This window comes from Cynara cardunculus (genome assembly GCF_001531365.2).
Source record: "Cynara cardunculus var. scolymus isolate 2C chromosome LG 13, CcrdV1, whole genome shotgun sequence".
NCBI classification, from domain to species: Eukaryota; Viridiplantae; Streptophyta; class Magnoliopsida; order Asterales; family Asteraceae; genus Cynara; species Cynara cardunculus.
This window is the reverse complement of record NC_037540.1, coordinates 3,551,967-3,574,794: the sequence shown is the minus strand read 5'-3', so window position 1 is coordinate 3,574,794 and position 22,828 is coordinate 3,551,967. Positions and strand designations below refer to the sequence as shown.

The following is a 22,828-nucleotide window of genomic DNA, read 5'->3' as shown; positions in this document are numbered from 1 at the left end:
CGATAACAGGCCAAACCTTACGCGTTGTCTCACTGCTGAAAATCTCTCTCTCTCTCTCTCCCCTTCGGTCTGAGATCTTACTCGGATGCACACACAGTCTTTTGATTAGTATCACGATCTACTTGATATATACATACAGGCAAAGAAAATAAGAACAAATGCGAATTTGAAATTCTGAAAGCAAAAAGGGGATTCCAAATCCACATCAACAATGCCGCGTCTTCGAGTTTCTACTGGATTTTCATTGCTTATACTACTTCTTTGCCTTTTCAACGTTGCTGTGCACTGCAAAACCCTAAAAAGAGACGGTAATTTCTCGATTGTATTTTGCATATTTAGTCGGGACTCGGGACACATGATCTCATATGTTATTGTCTAACCATATATTCAGAAGATACGCTATTACTTCGTTTCTTTATTTTTAAATTCAGTATGAGTGTTTGTGATTTTGTTACTTAATCTGACTCTTCAGTTGCTCTTAGATCCCATCATTTGTAGGGAAATTCAAAATGGTTTGTTTACTTTTTGGGATGATTTACTTGGTGTGGATTTGATTTACTAACCTTTGAACGTATGTTAGGACGGCTATTGATAGAGTAGAATCAATGTTAGGGATCGGATTCGTAATTTGGTTTTGATTCGAACTTTAGACTGATTTTTAATTCAATTATAATTCCAAGCTACCGAATTAAGTTCCAAAAATCCATAAATTGGAAGATGTTGGCATCCAGCAGTTCTATCTCTTGACAGTCCTCTAGAAACTGTCATATTGGTGTCTATAATACTTTTTTTGTTTGGTTCGAGGAACTCTGATAAAATCTTTTTGATGTGTAATTTGTGAGAGTTTGATCTGAAATAACGAAAATGGAAGTATGATTAAGCTGTTTTTGAGTGAACTAGTAACATCTTTCATTTCTTGCAGTGAAAGCTCTTAACGAAATTAAAGCATCTCTTGGATGGAGGGTGGTGTATGCATGGGTTGGAGATGATCCATGTGGAGATGGTGATTTACCAGCTTGGTCTGGCGTCACTTGCTCCACGCAAGGTGATTATAGAGTAGTTACTGAACTGTAAGTGTCACTTCCCCATGGTTAAAAGATGTTAGATGATGAAAACTGCTGCTCTTAACCTGTTCCAAAATTTTGCATGTATGTGGCATGAATTTTGAAATTGTGAAACCAATCTGATAATTTCTAAAAGTGTCTGCATTGGTTCCAACTACATCATTGCAGGGAAGTATATGCGGTGTCAATTGTTGGGGCTTTTCCTACTGCTGTAACCAATCTGCTGGATCTTACTAGGCTGTACGATTTTCTGTCCTAATTTACTCATTTTTTAATGTTGCTTAATTTGTTCAGTTGTTTGCACCTTTATTTTTAAATTATGGTTGATGGTGAAGTTAATTAGTGGAAGTTCTTAGTTTGTTACTATCGGAAATAATGGTTTGGCTTGGATTTGTCTTTTTTATTTTTACTTCATTTTTCTTGGCAGGGATCTCCACAACAATAAATTGACTGGACCAATTCCACCTCAAATCGGGCGTTTAAAGCGGCTTAAAATACTGTATAATGCTTTACCAGAACACTTTATATCAGTCATTTGTGGTGCTTCTGCATATAGCTAGTGTTCATATAATCTCTATTGCTTTTTAGATATTGTCATGATTATCAATATGCCTTGGTGTACTTGACACATGCAAGGATCATGCATCAACTAATCGTCTTTGCGGTTCATAACTATCTGGATTAAGAATGCTATGAGTCTGCAACCTTTTTGTAACGTCTTAATATGTTATGCTTCTAGACCTGTAGGTTTTAGTAGTTTAGCCACATTTAGATCGCCAACCCTCTTTTTTGGTACGTGGTCTGTTGGTTTGTCACTGGTATGGCCTACTATATTCCAACATTATGTTAACTTATAAATGTTGCTGGAGCATGAAGTTGTGATTAGATTTCTTAACATAAAGATTTGGGTTGTTAGTGCAATTGTAACTATCGAACAGGTAAGACTCTATATGTGAAATTGATATTTAATTATTAAGTTATTTTTTTTAAAGAGGACAAATCTTAAACGAACAAATATAAGCCACTAATGAGTCTTATTCAAAGTTTATAAGCTTATTTAAAATTCAATTAATTGGCTTTTAGTAATGCAGCTGATAGAATATCACAAATGCAAAGAGGCATATAACTGTAACGTCCCAAATCTGCAGCGAAAATGAGACCAAATAGACATAAACAATTAAACATAGTTCTAAAAGATCTTCAATAAAATCTAAAAGACTTGGTGCCATTTATAGAATGCCTCAAAAGATAATGCAGAATCTTAACCAAACTTTATATCCTACAATATTAATGTAGTTCGAAATGAAAAATAAGCTTCTAAGTAAATGTCCTCCAAAGTGGTTGGTTAATGGAAGTTGGTGAAATAAACTTCAAATATTCAAATTATATGATATCAGGAAAAGAACTACCACAAAGGATTCCCTGCTAATGGACTAGTTATAAATAAGAGAAGAGAAAATCTTGAAGTTTGACTCAAGTATTGCTGTCCCATTGCAAGGGCTAGACGGTGTTATGCGAATTTACACATTTTTTGATCATCTTATATCTCTAGTTTTCATGGGAATAACATAGGTACGATGCACCCACCATGCAACCTGTGATACATGCCCTGCATTATCTTGGCTTACATCTGATGTCTAAATAATCTGATAATTATAAATTTAAAATAGGTTAAACAATCAGAAATCAGATTAAACTTCCCGAGATTGTACTTTTACTCTTGTAAAGGACTAGACGTAACATAAGTTTGGCTTTTCAAATTGCGTTAAGTTGTCAAACCTGGCAAATTCCTTTCTGAAACAGAATAGTTTCCTTGAGTTTTCATGGGAAATTCAATATCTTAATGCAGAATAATTCCTTAAGTTCTCGTTTTTGTCAATCTTACTCATCTCTCTCCTCCATGGAAGATTGAAAAGGCCCACAACATTTCCACCAAACAGATTGGGAATGATTGTATGATGTCACCGAAGTTGATACTCAGCTCAATAATTCACTTCTAAAATACCAAACTACATAATATCATCGGCATTGATAGTTATATTTTATATTTTAAAATGAACCTCTTATGCTTCTGTTTAATTCCTGCTTAAGTAACCAAGTACTGGAAGGTCACTGGACCATCTAGCTCTGCTTGATGCTTTTTTGGAACACTGCTGCTAAAATCTTTGAACTTGAAAGCCGGCTTGTTTGGAAATCCCCTTTTACCGAACACACTAGATAGACACTTTAATGAAACTCAGAAATCTCGCTTAACACACATGGTTTTCCAGCTGCTTATGATATGAGTGGTTCTTTTGTTCTTTCTCACTCTCGCAACTTATGTGCGTCTTAATTGGTGGTAGTCTAGATGACATACTTCATGCATTTAATGCAACTTTCCATGTAGGCCAATGCTACATCTAGGCAGATAAGACACTCATTCCACCCATACTAATCCTCACTTCACATGGTCATCACAAATTAGAATCCTACTTCTATATGCTTAACAAAGTAATCACCAACCGACTAGAACTCATTTTTGGTAATGGGTGTTGTTCTTTTCCAGTAATTTGAGGTGGAATAAGCTGCAGGATGTCATTCCTCCTGAAATAGGTGAACTGAAGAAATTAACACACCTGTGAGTTTTTTTTTCCTTTTGATGTGATAAATACTTCTTCGACTGACTATCTATGAGAGAAACATCTGATTCTGATTGGATTACTTGCTCATTTGACTTGCAGCTATTTGAGTTTCAATAACTTTAAAGGGGAAATACCCAGGGAGCTTGCTAATCTCCCAGAGCTACAGTATCTTCATCTGCACCAAAATCGGTTCATTGGGCGTATTCCACCAGAATTGGGCTCCTTACAAAATCTTCGCCATTTGTACTATTCATCTTTTTCACTACCGTTTTATCTGTTAAGCTTGCAAATATGAAGCCCTCTGATAATCTGAATGAGAAACCGTGTTTGTAGGGATGTTGGTGACAATCATTTGGTTGGAACTATCAGGGAACTGATACGTATAGAAGGATGTTTTCCAGCTCTGCGCAACCTGTATGTTCATTCTTGTTGGCAACTTCAAAGTTTTTCCACTTCCAATCCCTAGTTCCATCTATCTATGCTGTTTTGAAGATTTTATTTACCCGCATAATGGAATTTGCAGTTATCTAAATAATAACCATCTGACGGGAGGTATTCCGGCGCAGCTTGCAAACTTGACCAATCTGGAAATTTTGTGAGTATTGAATACGCAAATATGTTTTATAGACCAAAATTCTATTGAAAGCTGGTATCTTTAAACTAATGTTAATGTATATTGTGTTTGTTTCAGGCATTTATCTTACAACAAAATGTCTGGGATAGTACCATTTGGAGTTGCTCATATTCCCAAATTAACTTACTTGTAAGTATGCTCATATCCCGTTGTCTATCGACTCGTAGCTTAAGTGATGATGTGCGGTGACTCCAAGATAACTTATCAAATTTGAGCTATTGATTGAGAGGGTGCAAAACTAATTCATTGGAAAATGAACTTCAACCCAAATATAATCAATGTTTTGATTATAACCAACTCTTATAAATCAGATTGAATGTTCAGCATGCTAGTCAATGGCATTGATGCAAATTACTTATTCCTTCTGTCCCAAAATCAATGCAAGATTTCCTTCTTTGGAGTAGTTGTAATAGGAAGTTATTTTTTTACTCACTATTACAAAGTATTGGTAACATTTGCTTTAAAGATTCTATTCTTGTGGTTTCTAGATACTCCATTAATTCCCAAAATTTCATCTGAGGGTATGATTCTATTTTAGTTACTATTCCCTCACATTTTCAGCAAACATACGTATGGTGCGATGGTAGTTACGCATCACAATTTATCGGGGTTGCTTGTGATTGAGAGAGAGTGCAAGAGATCTGATTTGAGCTTTGTGTGTCCAAATTTCAGGTACCTGGATCACAATCAATTTAGTGGGAGGATTCCTGATGCCTTCTATAAGCATCCATATTTGAAAGAATTGTAAGCTTCCTCCTTTCGTTCTCTCCTTCCAACTCGACAATTTTTGTCTCTGCAAAACATTTTCTCATGGAGGGGGGGAGGTCTTCACAGAAACGGTCCCTCTACCCCCTTGGGGGCAGAGGAAAAGTCTGTCTACGTTCTACGCCTCTCAGACATAATTAATTTCGAGTGAGATATATTGTCTACGTTTGTCCCAAACCTACTTCCGAGTGGGTATACTGAGCATGTTTGTCCCAGACCTACTTTCAAGCGCGATATACCGGGTACATTTGGTTCGGTTTTGGTGAGGTTACCATGTTTGCATTTTAGGAGTCTTGCGTCTAATACTAATAGTATCGTGGATTTGCAGGTACATCGAAGGAAATGCATTTAAGCCTGGGGTGAACCCGATTGGCATTCACAAAGTACTTGAACTCTCGGACTCAGATTTCTTGTTTTAATCAACTTCATTACTCGGATTTGTGTCTAGTGAATAGTTAGTTTACGATACACCCCCACGAAAACAAGCATTCATCACAGGTTCTCCTACAAGAATCTCGAAGTCGTATTCTCGTTACCTGTTGTAGCTCAAACATCATATACCTGATAAACCTCTCAATGTTCCAAAGGAATTTACTTGTATAGTACATAGCATTAATTGATCTTTTTTGCGTTTTATGAATTCGAGCACCACGTTATATAATGGCATTTCTCCGTTTTTGTAAATCGCGTTCATATCTTACAACAACTCCGACCATACGTTAAAATAGCGTTTTTGTTGCTCTTTAAACTCCAATGATTCAATCTTTCAATATGTTATCCAAATATAGTGTTTTTCTTGTAAAATAGATGACATAATTACACATTTATCCTTTTAAAGAAACATAAACATACACATGAAGGTTGTAGGATTATAAGACTTGATTAATACCATGGATCAAAAGCCTAATAATCATACAATGATGGTTATTAATATATGATTCGAGTCTATCGTCACATACATTTGAATCAGACAAAATTCTCTTTTAATGAAAGTTAACACGATTTTTAGGGGAACTGTTGACACCAATAGCTGAGTTATCATGTTTTGTAAGTTGTTTTTTTATGTTTTTTTCATAATAAATTATTTGATAATTTATCAATTTTTTAAAACTAATAATTAGTAATTAAATAACTAAACATTATTTAATAATAAGAAAATTGCAAATACTTGTAAATTAAAACCAATATCATAAATATATTATACTTTATAACAAACATATAAATAAGCTTGAATTAGAATACGAAAAAATATGATTACTTTAGCAATTTAAAATAAAAGCATCAAAGCATTATTATTTATTTGAGTAAATTACATTTTTAGTCCCTATAATTTATCAAAAATTACAATTTTTGTACATCCAGTTTTGAAATTATGATTTTTATTCATATACTCATTTTTGTACTTATTATTGTCGAATAATTTCCAACTTACTAAATTCAAAACCTATATAAAACTTCACAATGGCCGTTCTTATAAGAATTTTTTTCATGGGTTTCGTTTACTTTTTCAACATTAATAACTATACAAAAAACTACGAAAATTTCCAAAAGAATATGTATAAAAATATTAAAATGTCATTTTTTTTATTAACTTGGATATCTAACTCGTTATGCAAGTCGACTAATCTTAGGGCGACCACCTTGCTTTGCAGATAGCCCGAAGTCACCGCATTTGAACCTCGTGACTACAAGGGGATTTTTTATTCCTCCGTGGATTTGAACCTGAGATCTCTTGGTACTTTTGACATTTGGAGCCAAGCTCAGACCAATCAAGCACCACCCTTGTGGTTTAAAATGTCATTTCACATCAAGTTCAAGATAAAAATCACGATATGAGTGTCATATAGTTATTATAAGAATATTCTATTCGAGATGCTAACTACCTTTAAGTACGATGAACGAAAATGTCAATGAGTTATACATTACAAGAACGAAAACAAGAGTATATTGTAAATGATAAGAACAAAAAGAACAATAAATTATAAAATTACATGAATAAAATTTGTGAAATTTAAAAAATATAAAACAAAAATTGCAATTTTCAACAAACCACATAGATAATTTACTCTTTATTTTTTATCATTAGAATGGTACTCGCGTAATGCAACGAGATACATCTCGATTTTAATGTTTCGTTTTATTCTATCTTCGTCGATGTTATAATATTATTTTATGTAGTACTGAAAAACGATAATATTTTTATTTTTTCAATAAAATATAGATTTGAAGGTATAATAAATTTTTGAAAAAAATATATCGATTTTAGTATCAAATTAAATATATTTTTTTAAATTTCTTTAATTCAATTTCTATTGTAATTTAATTTAGAATTAATAATGAATTATTTGTTTATGTTTTAACAATATAGTTTTTTTTTATAAATGTAATAATTAGTATTTTGTTAGAATTCAATAATCATCTTAAATATAGTTTAGATTTTTTTATATTTAAAATAATATACCTATCCGGTATTTGATTATATTTATCTGCGGTTAGTTACCTGAATTCAAACATGGTGTTTTAATACGTTGTACATACGCACAATTTACTTGTAATCTTGAATTTTGAGTAATATGCATCAATAAACAGTACTTAATACATAAAAATAGTTTTTAAAAGTTTTTATCAAATAATTTACAATATAGTATAGATAGAAAGATTTGGTTCTCAAGTTACCATCAAATTCATCCCACTATTTTAAACTAATTTTAATTTGGGACGATATAAAAAGATTTTATTAATCGCATAATTTTTTAACTTCTACATAAAATACAGTGTTTAATTTAATGATGAGATCTATGATTATGTGAAACCATAATGTTTTCTTGAGACCCATGAAATTTTTACGGTTGAAACTTTACAGTAAAACATTGTGAAAATAACTTTTGCAGTAAAATATTGTGAAGATAACTTTCACAGTGTTTTGTTATAAATGTTTGAATTTTTACTTATGCAATGTTTTATTGTGAAGTTAAAATGTAATGATGTCACATGAATAGACCGGTCTAACCAAAGAGACTCAGGGGGTATTTGGGATTGCTTATAAAAATAATTTATTGACTTATTTTTATGTAACATCAGTAATAATCACTTTTAAGTATTTGGATAAATAGCTTATATCGATATCAAACTGGTTATAATAAGTTTTTAAAAAAGTTAAACCATTTTAATTTATAATAAATTAATAGCATCAACAAACACCCCTCACTATGAAACTAATAACGAATATGGGGATTGCTATAAATTTTCCTCCGAATGAAAAATACGAAACGGCCATAAATATGTATGAACATGGTGGCCGGGGGTTTGCTAGATCTCGTTCTTAATCTTGCTCGATGAAGATCGTGGGCTCTAATGTCAACAACGACCGGAAGATGCCTTTTGCTGCTAGAGAAATGCAACAACATGAAGCAACTAAAACAAGTTCATGGTCAAGCAATTACATGTGGCCTAGGAGAAAATCACTATGCTTTGAGCAGGTTATTGGCTTTCTGTTCACAGCCTCATCATCATGGTGGCTTGTCGCATGGCTTAAATATCTTACAACACACTAAACAACCCTCTAATTGTTTATATAATACCATGATCAAAGCTTGCTTGTTTCGAAACGAATTGAAGATGTCGTTTCAGTTATACAATCGGATGCTTGAGAACGGTATGTATCCTGATAATTACACACTTCCTTACATGTTGAAAGTTTGTGCATACATGGAAAATTTTCGTCTTGGAGAGCTGGTTCATGGGCATTGTTTGAAATTGGGGTTTTTGTTTGATAGTTTTGTGGGAAACACCTTGATCATGATGTATTCTTTGTTTGGTAACATGGAAGATGCACGGTATGTGTTTGATGAAATGCCAAGGCGATGTGTTGTGTCATGGACAGTTTTGATATCTGGGTATGCTAAAATCGGGGATGTTGAGCTGGCTCGAGTTGCGTTTGATGAAGCACCGATTAAGGATAGAGGAATTTGGGGTTCTATGATTTCTGGGTATGTGCAGAATAATTGTTTTAAAGAGGGTTTAGAGATGTTTCGTTTAATGCAATCAACAAGCATTGTGCCTGATGAGGCTCTATTCGTGAGCATACTTGGTGCTTGTGCTCATTTAGGAGCACTCGAGATTGGGATTTGGATTCATAAACTGCTGAATGAGATAAAATTGCGTTATAGTGTGAAATTAGGCACTGCATTGATGGATATGTATTGTAAATGTGGGAAGTTGGATGTTGCTAAGAAAGTGTTCGATGAAATGCCTGAAAGAGATACCATTTGCTGGAATGTTATGATCTCGGGACTAGCAATTCATGGGAAAGGATTACGCGCTCTTAGATTGTTTTCAGAAATGGAGGTGGCCGGAGTTCAACCGGATGATGTTACTTTCATTGCTGTATTCACCGCTTGTAGTCATTCCGGTATGCAACACGAAGGTTTAAAGTTTTTCAACAGAATGTGTAATGAATACAATATCAACCCAAAAACCGAACACTACATTTGCATAATCGATCTTCTTGGCAGAGCTGGTTTATTTAAAGAAGCGTATGATATAATCCAAAAAATACCGAATTCTTGTAGCCCAAAAGAAGCAGCCGTGGCATGGCGAGCATTACTAAGTGCTTGCCAGAGCCATAAACAGATAGAATTTGCGCAAATGGCAGCGGAGAAACTGATGGAATTAGAAAGCGATAGTGGGGTTTACGTACTCATGTCTAATTTATATTCGAGTACTGATGATGTTGATAGCCTGCAACGGACTAGAAAGTTGATGAAAACCCGAGGGCTGGATAAAGTACCTGGGTGCAGTTCTATTGAGGTTTGTGGTGTCGTTAACGAGTTTGTTGTTGGCGAGAAAACGAATCGTAGGATAGAAGAGATTCACACACTTTTGGAGAATTTGAATAGGCAGTTGGATTGATGTGAGCAGAAGCATATACAACCTTGCACCACCACCAGTTGCCGCCACTGGCCACCACGATAACAACAGGTATGCCGCCAATCGCCGCACCACCAGCTGATGCGAGCAGAAGTCCTTGTTTCGGAGTTGAAAACCGCCGGATAAGATCGAGACCGAAGGATCGATTTTAGGATGATATGGATCGGTCAAGGACCTCCAACGGCTGTTTTTTTTTTTTTTAAATAACTAGTTTGGGCTTTTTTGTATTTTTCAATGTCTTAAATCGTGTTAACGGCTAATTTGAAGGGTATTATTGGAAAGTTGAACATCTCCAAATTCTTAATTTCTTATAAAAATTTACATTGTGCAGATTTCTTATAACAACATTGGTTTTTACCTTAAAGTTGGTATGAAGTGACAATTTACTAGTTTTTTAAATTAAATAGTTGGTATTTATTTATGAATATATAATAACCATTGGATCCTTCATCTCCGGTGTTCAAGTAATAATCTCACGACAATTTCAAATGTTCGCATGGATCTTATAATTTCATTGATGATATACGAAACTTTTTGAAATCACGAAACTAATGAGAGAATATGAAGGCAGTAATGACCATAACCTTACACGTATATGATAATATTTTATCGTTATCAATTAAGAAAGAGAGATTAATTCAATAAAAATCGAAAGAGTCTTGTTGTATTTTCGAGTTGACGGGAAGTCATGATCGTCAAACGATCAAAATTACTGTGTTTTAAAATAAAAACAATATAAGTATCTTCATCGTTTTAAGATATATAACTAGCAACTGCCCGTTTTCTACAAATACCAAACATTTCTAACCATTTGGTTAAAGGGATACAGTGAAAAATCTCATCTACTCCGAGTTTGAATCCAGACGTTGATAAAGTCTTTATGGCTATGGAAATTCACCTACAATGACTCCAGACTATTATGATCGATTAAAAAATCAATGCATATAAAATATAAATTAACCCATAAATCCATGGTTAAAAAAAATACCAAACATTTTTGCTATCATGTGCCCAATTTGAAACTTGCACGTTATTAGATGCTTACAAAATGGATTCAATGAGGATATTCCAACACAAACGTACAATTCCATAAACAGTTTTAAAAAAACATATTTTTATTTTAAAAAACATAATTAAAAAATGTTTATTAAATAATTTAATTCAACTTTATTTTTATTTATATTTTATATGAACCAATTTTCCAGAGTTTATATTTTGAGGCATTAACTTTGGAAAAATTTCAATTAAGGGTCACATGACCGAATTAATTTTTAAAATAAGAATAAAAGGAAAAATTAGTTTTATTTTGGTTGCTTAAAATGGAAAGTTTTAGAACTTGGTATTTCAAAATAGATTTTGGAACCTAAAATAGGAACTTCTGTAAAGTTAGATATTACTGGTTTGATATCGGTATAAGCAGTTTTTTTTTTCTTTTCATCCAAACATTAAAAATTGTTTATTACCGATACCACACCGGAATAAGTCAATAAACACTTTAAATAAGCAATCCCAAACACTCTTTTAGTTTACCTTTTGAAAAATGTTTACATTAAAAGCATGTCAAGTTTTACATATGTTAATCAGTTCTATATCAACAATTGATACTGTACTGTTTAAAAACAAATTCCTTAAAGTAAAATAATGAATAAAAATATGTTTTTATTTTTATATGCAATGCATCCATTTTTCCCAAGTAAAAGAGCCAACTTTTCAATACATTTATTGATTCGATCTTGGATTTTATACTTGAATTTGAATGACATAAAGATGGCACAAAAAGGCTCAAGATTAAAGCCCGATTGGACAGAAATTTGGAGATCTGATTCGATCTGAAAAAATCGGACCTGAAAAAACTTGGTAAAACCCGAAAAAGCTCAATCTAGAAAAGACTGATCAAGCCCTATGTCAACCTCAAAACCCGATCCGGTCCGGGCCTCATTTTTGTTCACCGTTTGGAAGGCCCGGGCCGGGTGTTTTCGGATCTCTAGGATGACATAGAACCATATTTATTGACAGGGACCACAAAGGTAAAAAGAGGAAAAGATGGAGGGTGATTCTGGCAACATTCAAAAGCCGTAGTCGTAACCACACAAAAACAATGAAGCTCCGGGTGTTTTTTTTTAATTTTATTTTGGTTTTTAATTTTATTGTAATTTTACATAAGCTCTACCAAGGTCCAGCCAATAATTGTCGATGTCTCTCTTCTCTCTGAATTGACAGCCTCAAATCTCTCACCGATTAGCAGGTAATTGTAATTTCAGTTTATGCATCTCAACATGCGTCTGTTACGTTTAATCCAGTTAGTGTAATTTCGAATAATTCTGAATTTGTGCTTGTTTGTTTCATGTTCCTATATGATGATCATGATATGATGCAAAATTTCCTTTTATTTAGTTAATTTACCGAAATTATTGAAACTTCAATCGACGATTATGTTTTTGAAGGAATTTTTTTGATACCCTTATTCAGTTTTGCATCAAGTTGATTTTGATTTTGATGTAATTCGGCAATTTGCCCACATCCCTAATTTCCCTAGATTTTGTTGTGGGCAAAGTTATGGTGCTTAATAGAATTTGTTTAATTTTTTTGGTATGATGAAGGTGTTTGGGGGTTGAAAAACTTGTAATGGCGGTTTTTTGAACTTGTGTGAGTTGAGAGGGATAGATGGGATAATAATTGTCATTATTCTTCTTGTGGATAAAGAAGGGTGGTGGAGGCAACAAATGTACCGGCATATGGCGACAACCACGACCCGTGGTGGACAACCAACTGACAACGGAGATGCTGTGGTGACTCTTGATGAAGTTCCTAGATGGAGTGATGGGGATTTTCGATATTCTTATGAAATTGAAGATCCCAATTTTCCAAATTCGCACTTCCCTGATCCGTTAACTTCATCTTCTGGGGAAGGAAGTAGTGGAAAAGTTTCTAGGTTTCCTGTTGATCATGAAGTTAACTCGAAGATTTATCTTTGGAGAGGAAACCCGTGGAATCTTGAGGTAGATGCTGTTGTTAACTCTTCGAATGAGGTGAGCAGTTAATTCTTATGTTTGTTGCCAGAGTGGAGATCGGTAATGTGCGTTTCTTTATTGAATATTTAGTGTTTAACTGTTTATTATTGATATACTCTCATATGTGCACATCATTATTATACGTACGTAAATGGCTTACCTAGAAACATGACTGGTATAGCTTAATTTTCATGTAGTCTAGTAGTTGACAAGCCACTTTTCTTTCTTAAAATCTAATAACTTATTATTTTCATGCCTCTTTATTGTTTTGTGCTTGTTAATGCCAATGAAAATCGATGAATTCTCATTCAAAATGCTGTTGTATAACTTAAGTTAGTTATGTAGGTATATTTATGTACTAGAGAAATAATGAATTCAAGATTTTACATCTAAGATGTAAAATGAATTAACGTTATCCAGTGAATTGATGTTATCCACTGCCATAATACACTTTTGCACTTAAGATTTGCCCTGATGCCTTCAAATTTGTGTTGTCACCCTACATTAAACTTATAAATTCAGTCGGATGCGCCTGAAACCTCAAGAAGTGAATCCTGCAACTGTTTTGTATCCTTTCCCTAGAGTTGAGCATCTAGAACGTTCCATGCTAGGGTTGGAAATTATTGATGCTAGTACAGGCTGTACAGCTTTTCATAAGATGTTTCTTGTTGGCAGAATTTGGATGAAGCTCACTGCAGTCCTGGTTTGCATGCTGCGGCTGGGCCTGGTCTTGCTGAAGAATGTGCGACATTGGTAACACGATCTTTCTATTTATAGTTATTTCTTGAAATGAAAGGCCATCTTCTGTATAACATGTGTTGATATTTAAAAAGAATCAAAGAATTCGGTATACCCATAGATCTTTTCCCCATGGTGTCATAGTTGGAATGCTGGATGTCTTTATGAAAATTTTCTGGTGATGGGAAGATATGTGATGCAACTTCTTTGCCTCAGGGTGGCTGCAGAACAGGAATGGCAAAAGTCACCAATGCTTACGATCTACCTGCAAGGTGGGCTTTGGCTTGTTTGATCAAATTCTTTTCTTTATACTATCAGGTGAAGCTGTAAAAGCTAATGACAATTACGAATTTACGACATTAACCTCTATGCATATAAGATCTATAATCTGAATCACTCGTTGTTACAATGACAAGCAAACTGACATGTAAGTTGTGATTAGGTGACTTGTACAGTCGTAATGTGATTTTTTTAAGCACTAATGCCTCCTTTATATAGTGTTTACCTACACATAGGATTTGACATCAAAGCTATTAAGCTTTATCCATGAAGGGATATTTACCAAACAAAACTAAATTAGCCGAGTAAATCCCGCCCGGAGGTGTAGTCGGGAGGGGGGGGGGGTATGATGCACGCATACCTGACCTCCACCCCCAAAGAGTAGAGCAACTGCTTCCATGAAGACTCACGACTTGTTAAAAGTGTGTGAAAGAGAGAAAGTTAGCTAAAAGTTTTGAGGAAATACATTGTTAGAAGCCTTCACAAAAGAAAGTTAGCTAAAAAAGAGGAAGATTTTGCAAAAGAACGTGAGACAAGGATGGCAGATACAATAACTTTTGGAAAGCTAGTTATGAGTTAGAAACAATATACAAACAGAAGGAAGTACAAGGAAATATCGCCAATGTAAGAAAACCACACATCTGAATCTAACTTAGGTATCTGGCAACGTAACTGGGCTCTGTAACCCTACCCCCAGCCTCTACCTTTCTAGCTCCCTTCCTCCCGTCTATGCTAGCTAGCTAGCTCAATAAAGGGATATTTACTTGTTTATATTTGTGTTTTCTCTTGATAAGAGATTGGGAAATAAAGTGAATTTGTATTAGAACGTGTATGCACCAAAATAGGAAAATAACTTAAAATAAGGTTCAAAAATACAAAAAGAGATGGCACCTGTTCATATCCATTTATACTCAAAATTTTATGTTGTACATTCATACTCAAAAACGGATTAAGAAAGGTAATAGCTGTTAGTTTATTTATTTAGAGTAAGTTAAAAAAAATGTTATCATGGCAGCGTTGGAATAGAAGATAATAGATTTGATATTAGCTTGCATCCACCCTTTGAACACATTCACATTTGACAGCATTGTGCAAACTTATATGTCCTTGGTAGGACTGTCTCACCTTTTGCTTTAGGTAATTCACCACTGGTGATTGGCCATCAAACAAACAACTTAAATTCTATTTCCTGTCACTCACGAATCTGAATAGATCTTAGTAGTTTTTATAGTAAATTCTATACCTTTGCTATCGCATTTCATCACTTCCCTTTTTGCTTAACTTGAGGGATTGATATTCCAGCCACATATTGTAACCATGGGGCTTATGGGCATTTATTTGTTCAGTTGAAGACTTGCTGTGATATATGTGGTATCTTTCCTGATGAGAAATGATTATGGTGTTGATATGCTTCTGCTAGAAGATCCCCTTTAATTGCTTTTGGGGTAAGGGTTCAATATGGGGAGGAATGATAGGAATTTGGAAGGAATGAATGCTCCTTGGCGGTGAATGGAATCTCTTGTATAAAAAAGATGCAAGTTGGTCCTCTTTTAGAAGATTCAGTTCTTAATTATAATAATGCAACTCTACTAAGACACAAGATAGATTTGGTCATAAACTAGAACCCATACATTTTGCTGATTTCTATCAACTGCAACCCGACTTAACGACATAAGCGGTAGACACCATTTTAGTTTTTTCAAGATTCTTTTTGGTTTTCATCCTTGTCCTCATTATTCATTTAAGAACTCCCTTCTTGCTTCAATACTATCATTTAGGGCTCTTTTTGGATTTTGTAGTCTTCTCTATGCTTTCATATTTTCTGTGTGCTTGTAGACATACTGAAGTAAAATCCAAGATGGTTTTATAATCATGAGCCTAAACAGATGAATTTTTTTGGCACTTCATCATCTTGCCAGACTAAATCTAATTGAGTATTGTTTTCTTCTTTCCCCATTTAGTATTTCCCTTTTTTCTTTCCTTGCAGTGTAAAACCGAATATAGTTAGCATCAGTTCATATAAGACTAGCTCCTTTAGTTTCAATCTGTAACAAAACAAAGTTGGATGATGGATGCATATGAGCCTTTCATGTTTGAAACTACATGCATTTTGTTATAATTTTACTATTATTCTTAGTGTTCTCAAGGACGATAATTTGTTTCAATATACTACAAATTGTTCACTAACACACCTAATTATACGTTATGTTTCTCTTGCAGGAGGGTTATACATACAGTTGGGCCTAAGTATGCTGTAAAATATCATACTGCAGCAGAAAATGCCTTGAGCCACTGCTATCGTTCTTGTCTAGAACTCCTCATTGAGAACGGGCTTCAGAGGTTGTTTCAGACCCATAGGCTGCATACAATCATTTATTATATTTCATGTAGTCTGCTCCATTTGTTATAATGAGCTTATTATCCAATGAAATATGTGAATGCAGCATTGCTATGGGCTGTATATACACGGAGGCAAAAAATTACCCACGGGAACCAGCCGCTCATGTGGCAATAAGTAAGAAATCCCTTTTATGCTTCTTATGTTCCCTTTACACAAATCATGTTTCTGCTTGAATATGCCATGCCAATTATATGCATTATATTCTATCATTGGTGAAAGTGGTGACTATGATGGCCTTCATGAGTACGCTCTCACTTTAACATGCACATATGTGCATATGTGTGTGTGTACTTCCACTTACTTTTTTGGATGACCATTCCGTTTTTCGGAAAGATTCATATTTAAAAATGTCTATTTGCTAATTATCATATTTACAATAAGTTGATGTTATTGATTTGTGTTGACAAGATTTCTTTATTTGTTTTTATTAAAGAATATTTTAGAATAAACTACGTACCAATTTGAAGTGGCAATTTTCATGCGACAAATGAAGTATATAACACAGAGCTCGAGATTTAAGGCATGCAAACGCAGGAAATGGATGAATGATTTAATACATTAAAATGTACCTCCCTTGATGGCTACATACAGGAAATATTTGACAAAGAATGCAAATTTTTCTATGCTGTGAACTTTGAAGTGTAAGGCAGTGCATCTTGTTGTTGAAGATGAAATGAACGATTTATCTGATCGGGCTTCAAAATTTAGCATATCTGCCTTTCTTGTCTCAAGTTCTTCTTTTACAAAGTCTAGATTTTTTCTTCTTTTGGTTTTTTCAAACCTTTTGGGGAAACTTTGTTTTTTTTCAGCACGCTTTGCACAAGCTGAGGGTCTCCACAGAAACAACCATTTTACTCTTCGGGTTAGAGGTCAAGTGTGCATATATCCCACCCCTAGACTCCACCTCCGGGATATACGGAGTTCATTTAGTTTTATATAGCAGCCTCATTTAGTAGCTTCTAATGAACATACATGTGTTTAGAGAAGTCATATCCATTACACATAATTATTTTGTATTTTTGCCTATATGATACTTGTACTCAACTGCTACTTCATAGTTACTGATGCTTATTTCTATCAGGAACTGTCCGTCGGTTCCTTGAGAAACAAAAGGATAAAATTACAGGCGTAGTCTTTTGTTTGACTTCAGCAAATGATACTGAAATATATAAGAGGTAAGCTAGTGGATGTATTTGTTTTCCTGTTTTGCCGATCTTAAATTTGGTCATTTTTTATTTTCTTTGAATTAAAATATTCCTGGGGTCCCGTCCCCAGTATCTTAAATATCAGTATTCTATAGTAATCAGCCTTCAGTCTGACATGTGATGTAAATGGCTTTGTGCTGTTACAAGTAAATCTTTTGCTAATATGACATCGCTCTAAAAATGTGCATGCATATATGCTTTACAAATGTAGACTACTTCCGCTCTACTTTCCCCGTGATAAAAAGGAGGAAGAAATTGCAGTTTCGAAGCTTCCTGCTGATGTTGGAGATGAAAATGGTGAGACAGTTATAGATGAACGAAAAATCAGAATAAAGCCCTTACCAAATGCGAAGAAGGCTAGTCCTAAACCTCCCCGAGCGTCACTAGATGTTCCTGTCAGTGATCTCGGGTTGGCTAGACGGTTAGTGACTTCTGATACTCGTTTCTGAGCACTTTAAAGTTATTGCAGATCCCATTCATTTTGGCCATTTAATCTTTCCATTTGGGTGGGATATACCACGTTTCTTTGGTTTATTTTGTGGCTCCCATTTATGATTCGATTGTGGGTTGCGAGAAGAAATGAAGTGGGAGCCACAAACTAAAGAATAGAAAAATGAAGGAATGGAACCTTATATTCATCTAATCATCGGTGTTTGGTACTTATAGATATTCTCATGACAGGAACTCTTCATATTTGGAATCATATTTAGATCCAGCTTTCATGTCGTTGATAAAAGATCCTGATCAGCGGCGCAAGGAACAATGGGAAAGAACTGCCCGAGCACAAAACGGGTTCAACTTTGCTAAAATGCTAGGGTTTGGTGATCTTGGGGGTCCAGCACTTTCTGCTGCTGAAGAATACTCTCTCCATTCTAGATACCTTGCCAAAGCAAATTCTCTTAATCTTTCTGAAATAACAGAAATGAAGATTTTGTAAGTAGCTGTTGGGTTTTAAATAAAGGTTCTTTTTATGGTGTACTACAAAATTCTTTTTGAAGACCGACAAAATTCGAATAGGAGTAAACTTATTTTTATTTCTGCCATTGATTGGTTTAAGAACGAGTTGTCATCCTTCACCAACAATTTTATTTTGGTTTTCAGTGTTGATTGGTATGCATTTAGTGCTTACATGCAGTGCATTTATTTCAGGTACCGGGGAGGGGTAGACAGTGAAGGTCGTCCAGTAATGGTTGTAGTCGGAGCACATTTTCTCCTCCGTTGTCTCGATCTTGAAAGATTTGTTCTCTATGTAATAAAGGTAAAAACTCTTCTTGGAACATGTCCTCCAAGTATTGTGATGTTTTTGGAGTGAGAATAACATGGTCACAAGAGTTGTAAAGCATGCTGTTTCACATAGTTCCATGGAGGAATTGAGTGACTTTTGAGTGCTGACCATCTACTGTCTCCTTCATGATGCGCTCGTAGCTTTATAGAACATGAATCCTCGATTGAAATTGTTAAATTTTCAGGAGTTCGAGCCCTTGATTCAAAAACCTTTTAGCATTGTTTACTTCCATTCTGCTGCATCTTTACAAGTGTGAGTTCTCAATACTTTAGCTCATCATAATCCATAAACACTTTTTTTCTGTTTTTATTTTACATATAATATATTGGACCATTACCCACTTGAATTCACTTTTTATGTATCATTTTATGGAGTTACCAGGCAGCCAGACCTGGGATTTATGAGGAGATTGCAGCAAATACTTGGCAGGAAATGCCAGCGTAATCTTCATGTAAGCTACATAACAAGTCTTCACCAAAAGTATAAAATATTATATACGAAAAATACTACACACTGAGGTTTGAACCCTTGATCTTACGGGATGTTGGGCTCAACCGGTAACCCGGGTACCGCTGGGTAAATGACCCTTTGGTGACGACAATGGTTCAAATAACATGTTTGACTATGCATCTTTCAACCCAAGTGAATAAAGGAATCTTGTGCACCCAAATCAATGGTATAGAGTTTATTTGCAATGATGATAATAGAAAAATCAAACCAAATCAAACCAGCCCAGTATATCCCACCCGGAGGTGGGGTTTGGGGTTAGGATGTATGCAAACTCTACTCCAAAGAGTAGAAAACAATGATGATAATAGACAAACATGTAATTTTGACTAGTAATTTTTCCACAAAAATAAGATGTTACATGAAGAAATGTAGCAATTTTCATGGATGGCTGGTGTAGATTTTTGGTATTTATTGTCTTATGTGATTGTTTTACTCACTTATGCTTCTATTTCCGACAAATGCAGGCAATATACGTTCTTCACCCAACGTTTGGACTGAAAGCTGCCATACTTGCATTGCAACTATTAGTGGATGGCATGGTACGTACAATCATGATTGAAATTTCCTTCGTCTTTTGAAAATTGCAACATGTCATATGGATTAAGTAGTTTAAATGTTCAATAAAATTGCAAAAGACTAAGGATGCATTTGAGCACAGCTGAGTGTAGGCTTTTTTCTATTCGGAGCTTGGCTTGTGAAAAGAGTAGGTTGGCTTAGACTTGGCTTGTGGCTCGCCAAGATTGCAAAAATTAAAATGTAGCTCAGGCTCAAAACTCACCTAAAGCTCAACTTGTGTGTGGATTTGGTGCGTATGAGCTCATATAAGCTCTCAGCATTTGCTTGGCTTGCTATGGCTTGTACAGATATGACATCATCTGAAAATTACGATTGGAAGTTTCCTTCAAGTTAAGATTAGTAGGCTAAAAATTATAAGTTACACTAAGTGGCTTGTATAGACTCGAATAAGCTCATGTTGGCTTGCTGAGTTTTCTAGCTTTGCTTAGATAGCTAACTGATCTGGTTGGCTTGGCTCAAGCTTGCCATGCGTCTTGATGAGCTGGTTCACAAGCCTCCTCATCTCATATACACCCCATTTTGACGAAATCAATAGTCTGTAATGATATGGAAATTGACAAGAAAGGATACATTACGCCATGATCATATGAGACAACCCAAAACCGAGATTGTTACAATTTTCGTGAGAGCTGCTTTCTTTTTGTTTTCTTATACGAAGGGATATTGATTCACAGGTGTGGAAAAAGGCTGTATACGTTGATCGACTTCTTCAGCTTTTCAGATACGTTCCTCGTGAGCAGCTAACTATCCCCGACTTCGTGTTCCAGTTGAGTCTTAATTTCCCAAACCTAATTTTCTGTGGGATATATTGGTTTCGTTTTCCATTGTTGGTGTTTTTTTGTTCACTCCATTGACCAAGGATCAATTGCTTACGTTTGGTACATGTTTTGGCATATTTAGGCACGACCTGGAAGTGAACGGAGGAAAAGGGCTTATTGTGGATCCAAGAACGAAATACGTATATCATCGACCTTAGGCAAAGAAGCCGTTTTTGTGAATCGAACCCGTGGGAAAATAACGAGTTGGTCGCACAAGTTTTTTGTATTCAGAATTTGGGTGTTTTTATAAATGTGACTTGTGAAGCTATTCTTTTTTTGGTGTAAAGTTTTGAAATTTAGCTTCTTTCTTGTATGAGAAATTGTTTATTGTTTGGAATGATGATGTTTTAGTACACATGTTATCACTTGTAAAAGTAATATATGAATATGATATTGTTATCAGAGAATTTCTGATCAAGGTTCCCATTAAAATTTACAATGATTTGATCCAACTGTTTGGTTTGTTATATGGAATTTATTTTTTGATTAATCTGGATATCAAATCCGTTATGTGAGCCGACTAATCTGGGGGACCATCTGCTTTGCAGATAGCTCGGAGTCACTGTATTTGAACATCCGTGACCACAAAGGAATTTATAGATTTTATTGTTTATGAATTTTATTATTTCATTGCATATGTAAAGGAAAATCTATTTCTATTCACTTTTTTTAAAAAGACAAAATTACCCCCTAAGCTACTATATATCTTTGTTCATTGCCTTTGGATTCTCCACTACCAATTACTATTAAAATTTAGCTATTGTATTTATATTTTTTAGCAAAAAAAGTATGAAAATGGAATTAAAGAGGATTTTGATTATTTAGAGTATCTTTAACAGCTTTTTTAAATAGAAAAATCAACTTTTTGTTCTCTATAATGTTTCTTTAAAATAGAGAAAATATGAAAAAACTTCAAGTTTAGAGAATTCTCTAAGGTGGCATTTGGTTCGCAGAATGTTTTCGGATGGAATGAAATTTGTTAAATGAATTTGACTTTGAATGAATTGGAATGGACTATTGTTAGGTTTGTCCACTTGTTTGGTTATCAGACATTGAAATTGAATCTATTAAAGAATTAGAATCTATATGTTTGCTTCATATAATGTAACTTTGGAATTAGAATGAAATATTAATAAATGACCAAAATGCCGTTTTTGAAAATTTTAATTATTTTAAAACTAAAAATAATTTAATAAAATAATTATTTGATATGTAAAACAATATAAAATCAAAACCCAAATATAACCATAAGCCAAATGATGTTACTAAATCGATGGAGGTCAACGGTGCTTCAGATTGGTTGTGGTCCACAGCGGTTCAGATGGCGGTGGTTGGCAGTGGTTATCGATGGTGGTCCGCGATGGTTCAGATGGAGGTGGTCAACGGTGGTTCAGATCAGCGGTGGTCGGCGATGGTTCAGATCGGTAATAGTCAGCGGTGGTTTAGATCGATGGTAATCGACGGTGGTGGCCGGCGGTGGTTCAAATGGCGATGGTCGATGGTGGTTCAGGTAGCGATGGTCGACGGTGGTTTAGATGGCGATGGTCGACGGTGGTTCAGATGGCGATGGTCGATGGTGGTTCAGGTGGCGGTGGTCGACGGTGGTCAGAGTTGGTCAACAATGGTCATATTGGGTTTTATGAGATTAAAGGCATATTGGGTTAAAGACATATTTGGTATTATGAAGATAGAAAATTTCATTCCATCAAAATACAATGTAGTTGTTAAGGAATGTTAAATTTCTTTATTTGTAGGATTTTGAAGATTCTTTTCGTGAAAAAGAATGAACCAAACGAAAGAATGAAATTTGGTCAATGAAAAACATTTCAATTCCATCAGATTCCTTTAAAATTTACGAGAATTTGCGAACCAATACGCCCTAAAAATTGATGTTAAGATAGAGAAATGATTATTTTATTCAATTCCACCAATAGAATATATTATTAATATTTTATAAAAAATCTTTTAAATGTATATTGAGATGATAAATTA

At 34.6% G+C, this 22,828-nt stretch overlaps 3 protein-coding genes across 4 annotated transcripts; all 3 read left to right on the top strand.

Moving 5' to 3' along the window:
- LOC112525813 (receptor-like protein 12) lies at positions 1-5,717 on the top strand. Its single transcript, XM_025136092.1, has 11 exons — positions 1-308; positions 923-1,070; positions 1,233-1,304; positions 1,492-1,563; positions 3,610-3,681; positions 3,785-3,928; positions 4,019-4,099; positions 4,209-4,280; positions 4,377-4,448; positions 4,992-5,063; positions 5,413-5,717. The coding sequence occupies exons 1-11, from the start codon at positions 212-214 to the stop codon at positions 5,501-5,503; spliced, it is 993 nt and encodes a 330-aa protein (XP_024991860.1). The 5' UTR covers positions 1-211; the 3' UTR covers positions 5,504-5,717.
- A 2,721-nt stretch (positions 5,718-8,438) lies between these two features.
- Positions 8,439-9,995, top strand: LOC112524317 (pentatricopeptide repeat-containing protein At5g66520-like). Its single transcript, XM_025134094.1, has one exon. It carries the CDS (start codon positions 8,439-8,441, stop codon positions 9,993-9,995), a length of 1,557 nt encoding a protein of 518 aa, XP_024989862.1.
- A 2,196-nt stretch (positions 9,996-12,191) lies between these two features.
- LOC112525587 (protein GDAP2 homolog) lies at positions 12,192-21,238 on the top strand. 2 transcript variants are annotated; one of them, XM_025135772.1, is made up of 15 exons: positions 12,192-12,258; positions 12,717-13,042; positions 13,700-13,777; positions 13,979-14,034; positions 16,262-16,381; positions 16,486-16,556; positions 17,524-17,617; positions 17,859-18,068; positions 18,329-18,580; positions 18,797-18,905; positions 19,117-19,184; positions 19,314-19,383; positions 19,907-19,981; positions 20,693-20,784; positions 20,919-21,238. In XM_025135772.1, exons 2-15 carry the CDS (start codon positions 12,737-12,739, stop codon positions 20,992-20,994), a joined length of 1,677 nt encoding a protein of 558 aa, XP_024991540.1. In that variant the 5' UTR covers positions 12,192-12,258; positions 12,717-12,736; the 3' UTR covers positions 20,995-21,238. The 2 variants fall into 2 exon arrangements, with proteins under 2 accessions (XP_024991540.1, XP_024991541.1); XM_025135773.1 differs by having other exon boundaries at positions 12,206-12,258; positions 12,720-13,042.
- The last annotated feature ends 1,590 nt before the right edge of the window (positions 21,239-22,828 follow it).

What these genes read in the sequence shown, in the direction of transcription:
- LOC112525813 (XM_025136092.1), top strand. Translation starts at nt 212, where the DNA reads ATGCCGCGTCTTCGAGTTTCTACTGGATTTTCATTGCTTATACTACTT. An exon ending in TTTCCAGCTCTGCGCAACCT is followed by an intron (nt 4,100 to 4,208) that starts GTATGTTCATTC and finishes TGGAATTTGCAG; the next exon opens with TTATCTAAATAATAACCATC. An exon ending in TTGACCAATCTGGAAATTTT is followed by an intron (nt 4,281 to 4,376) that starts GTGAGTATTGAA and finishes TGTTTGTTTCAG; the next exon opens with GCATTTATCTTACAACAAAA.
- LOC112525587 (XM_025135772.1), top strand. Translation starts at nt 12,737, where the DNA reads ATGTACCGGCATATGGCGACAACCACGACCCGTGGTGGACAACCAACT. An exon ending in GCTTACGATCTACCTGCAAG is followed by an intron (nt 14,035 to 16,261) that starts GTGGGCTTTGGC and finishes TTTCTCTTGCAG; the next exon opens with GAGGGTTATACATACAGTTG. An exon ending in AACTATTAGTGGATGGCATG is followed by an intron (nt 19,982 to 20,692) that starts GTACGTACAATC and finishes ATTGATTCACAG; the next exon opens with GTGTGGAAAAAGGCTGTATA.
- LOC112524317 (XM_025134094.1), top strand. Translation starts at nt 8,439, where the DNA reads ATGTCAACAACGACCGGAAGATGCCTTTTGCTGCTAGAGAAATGCAAC.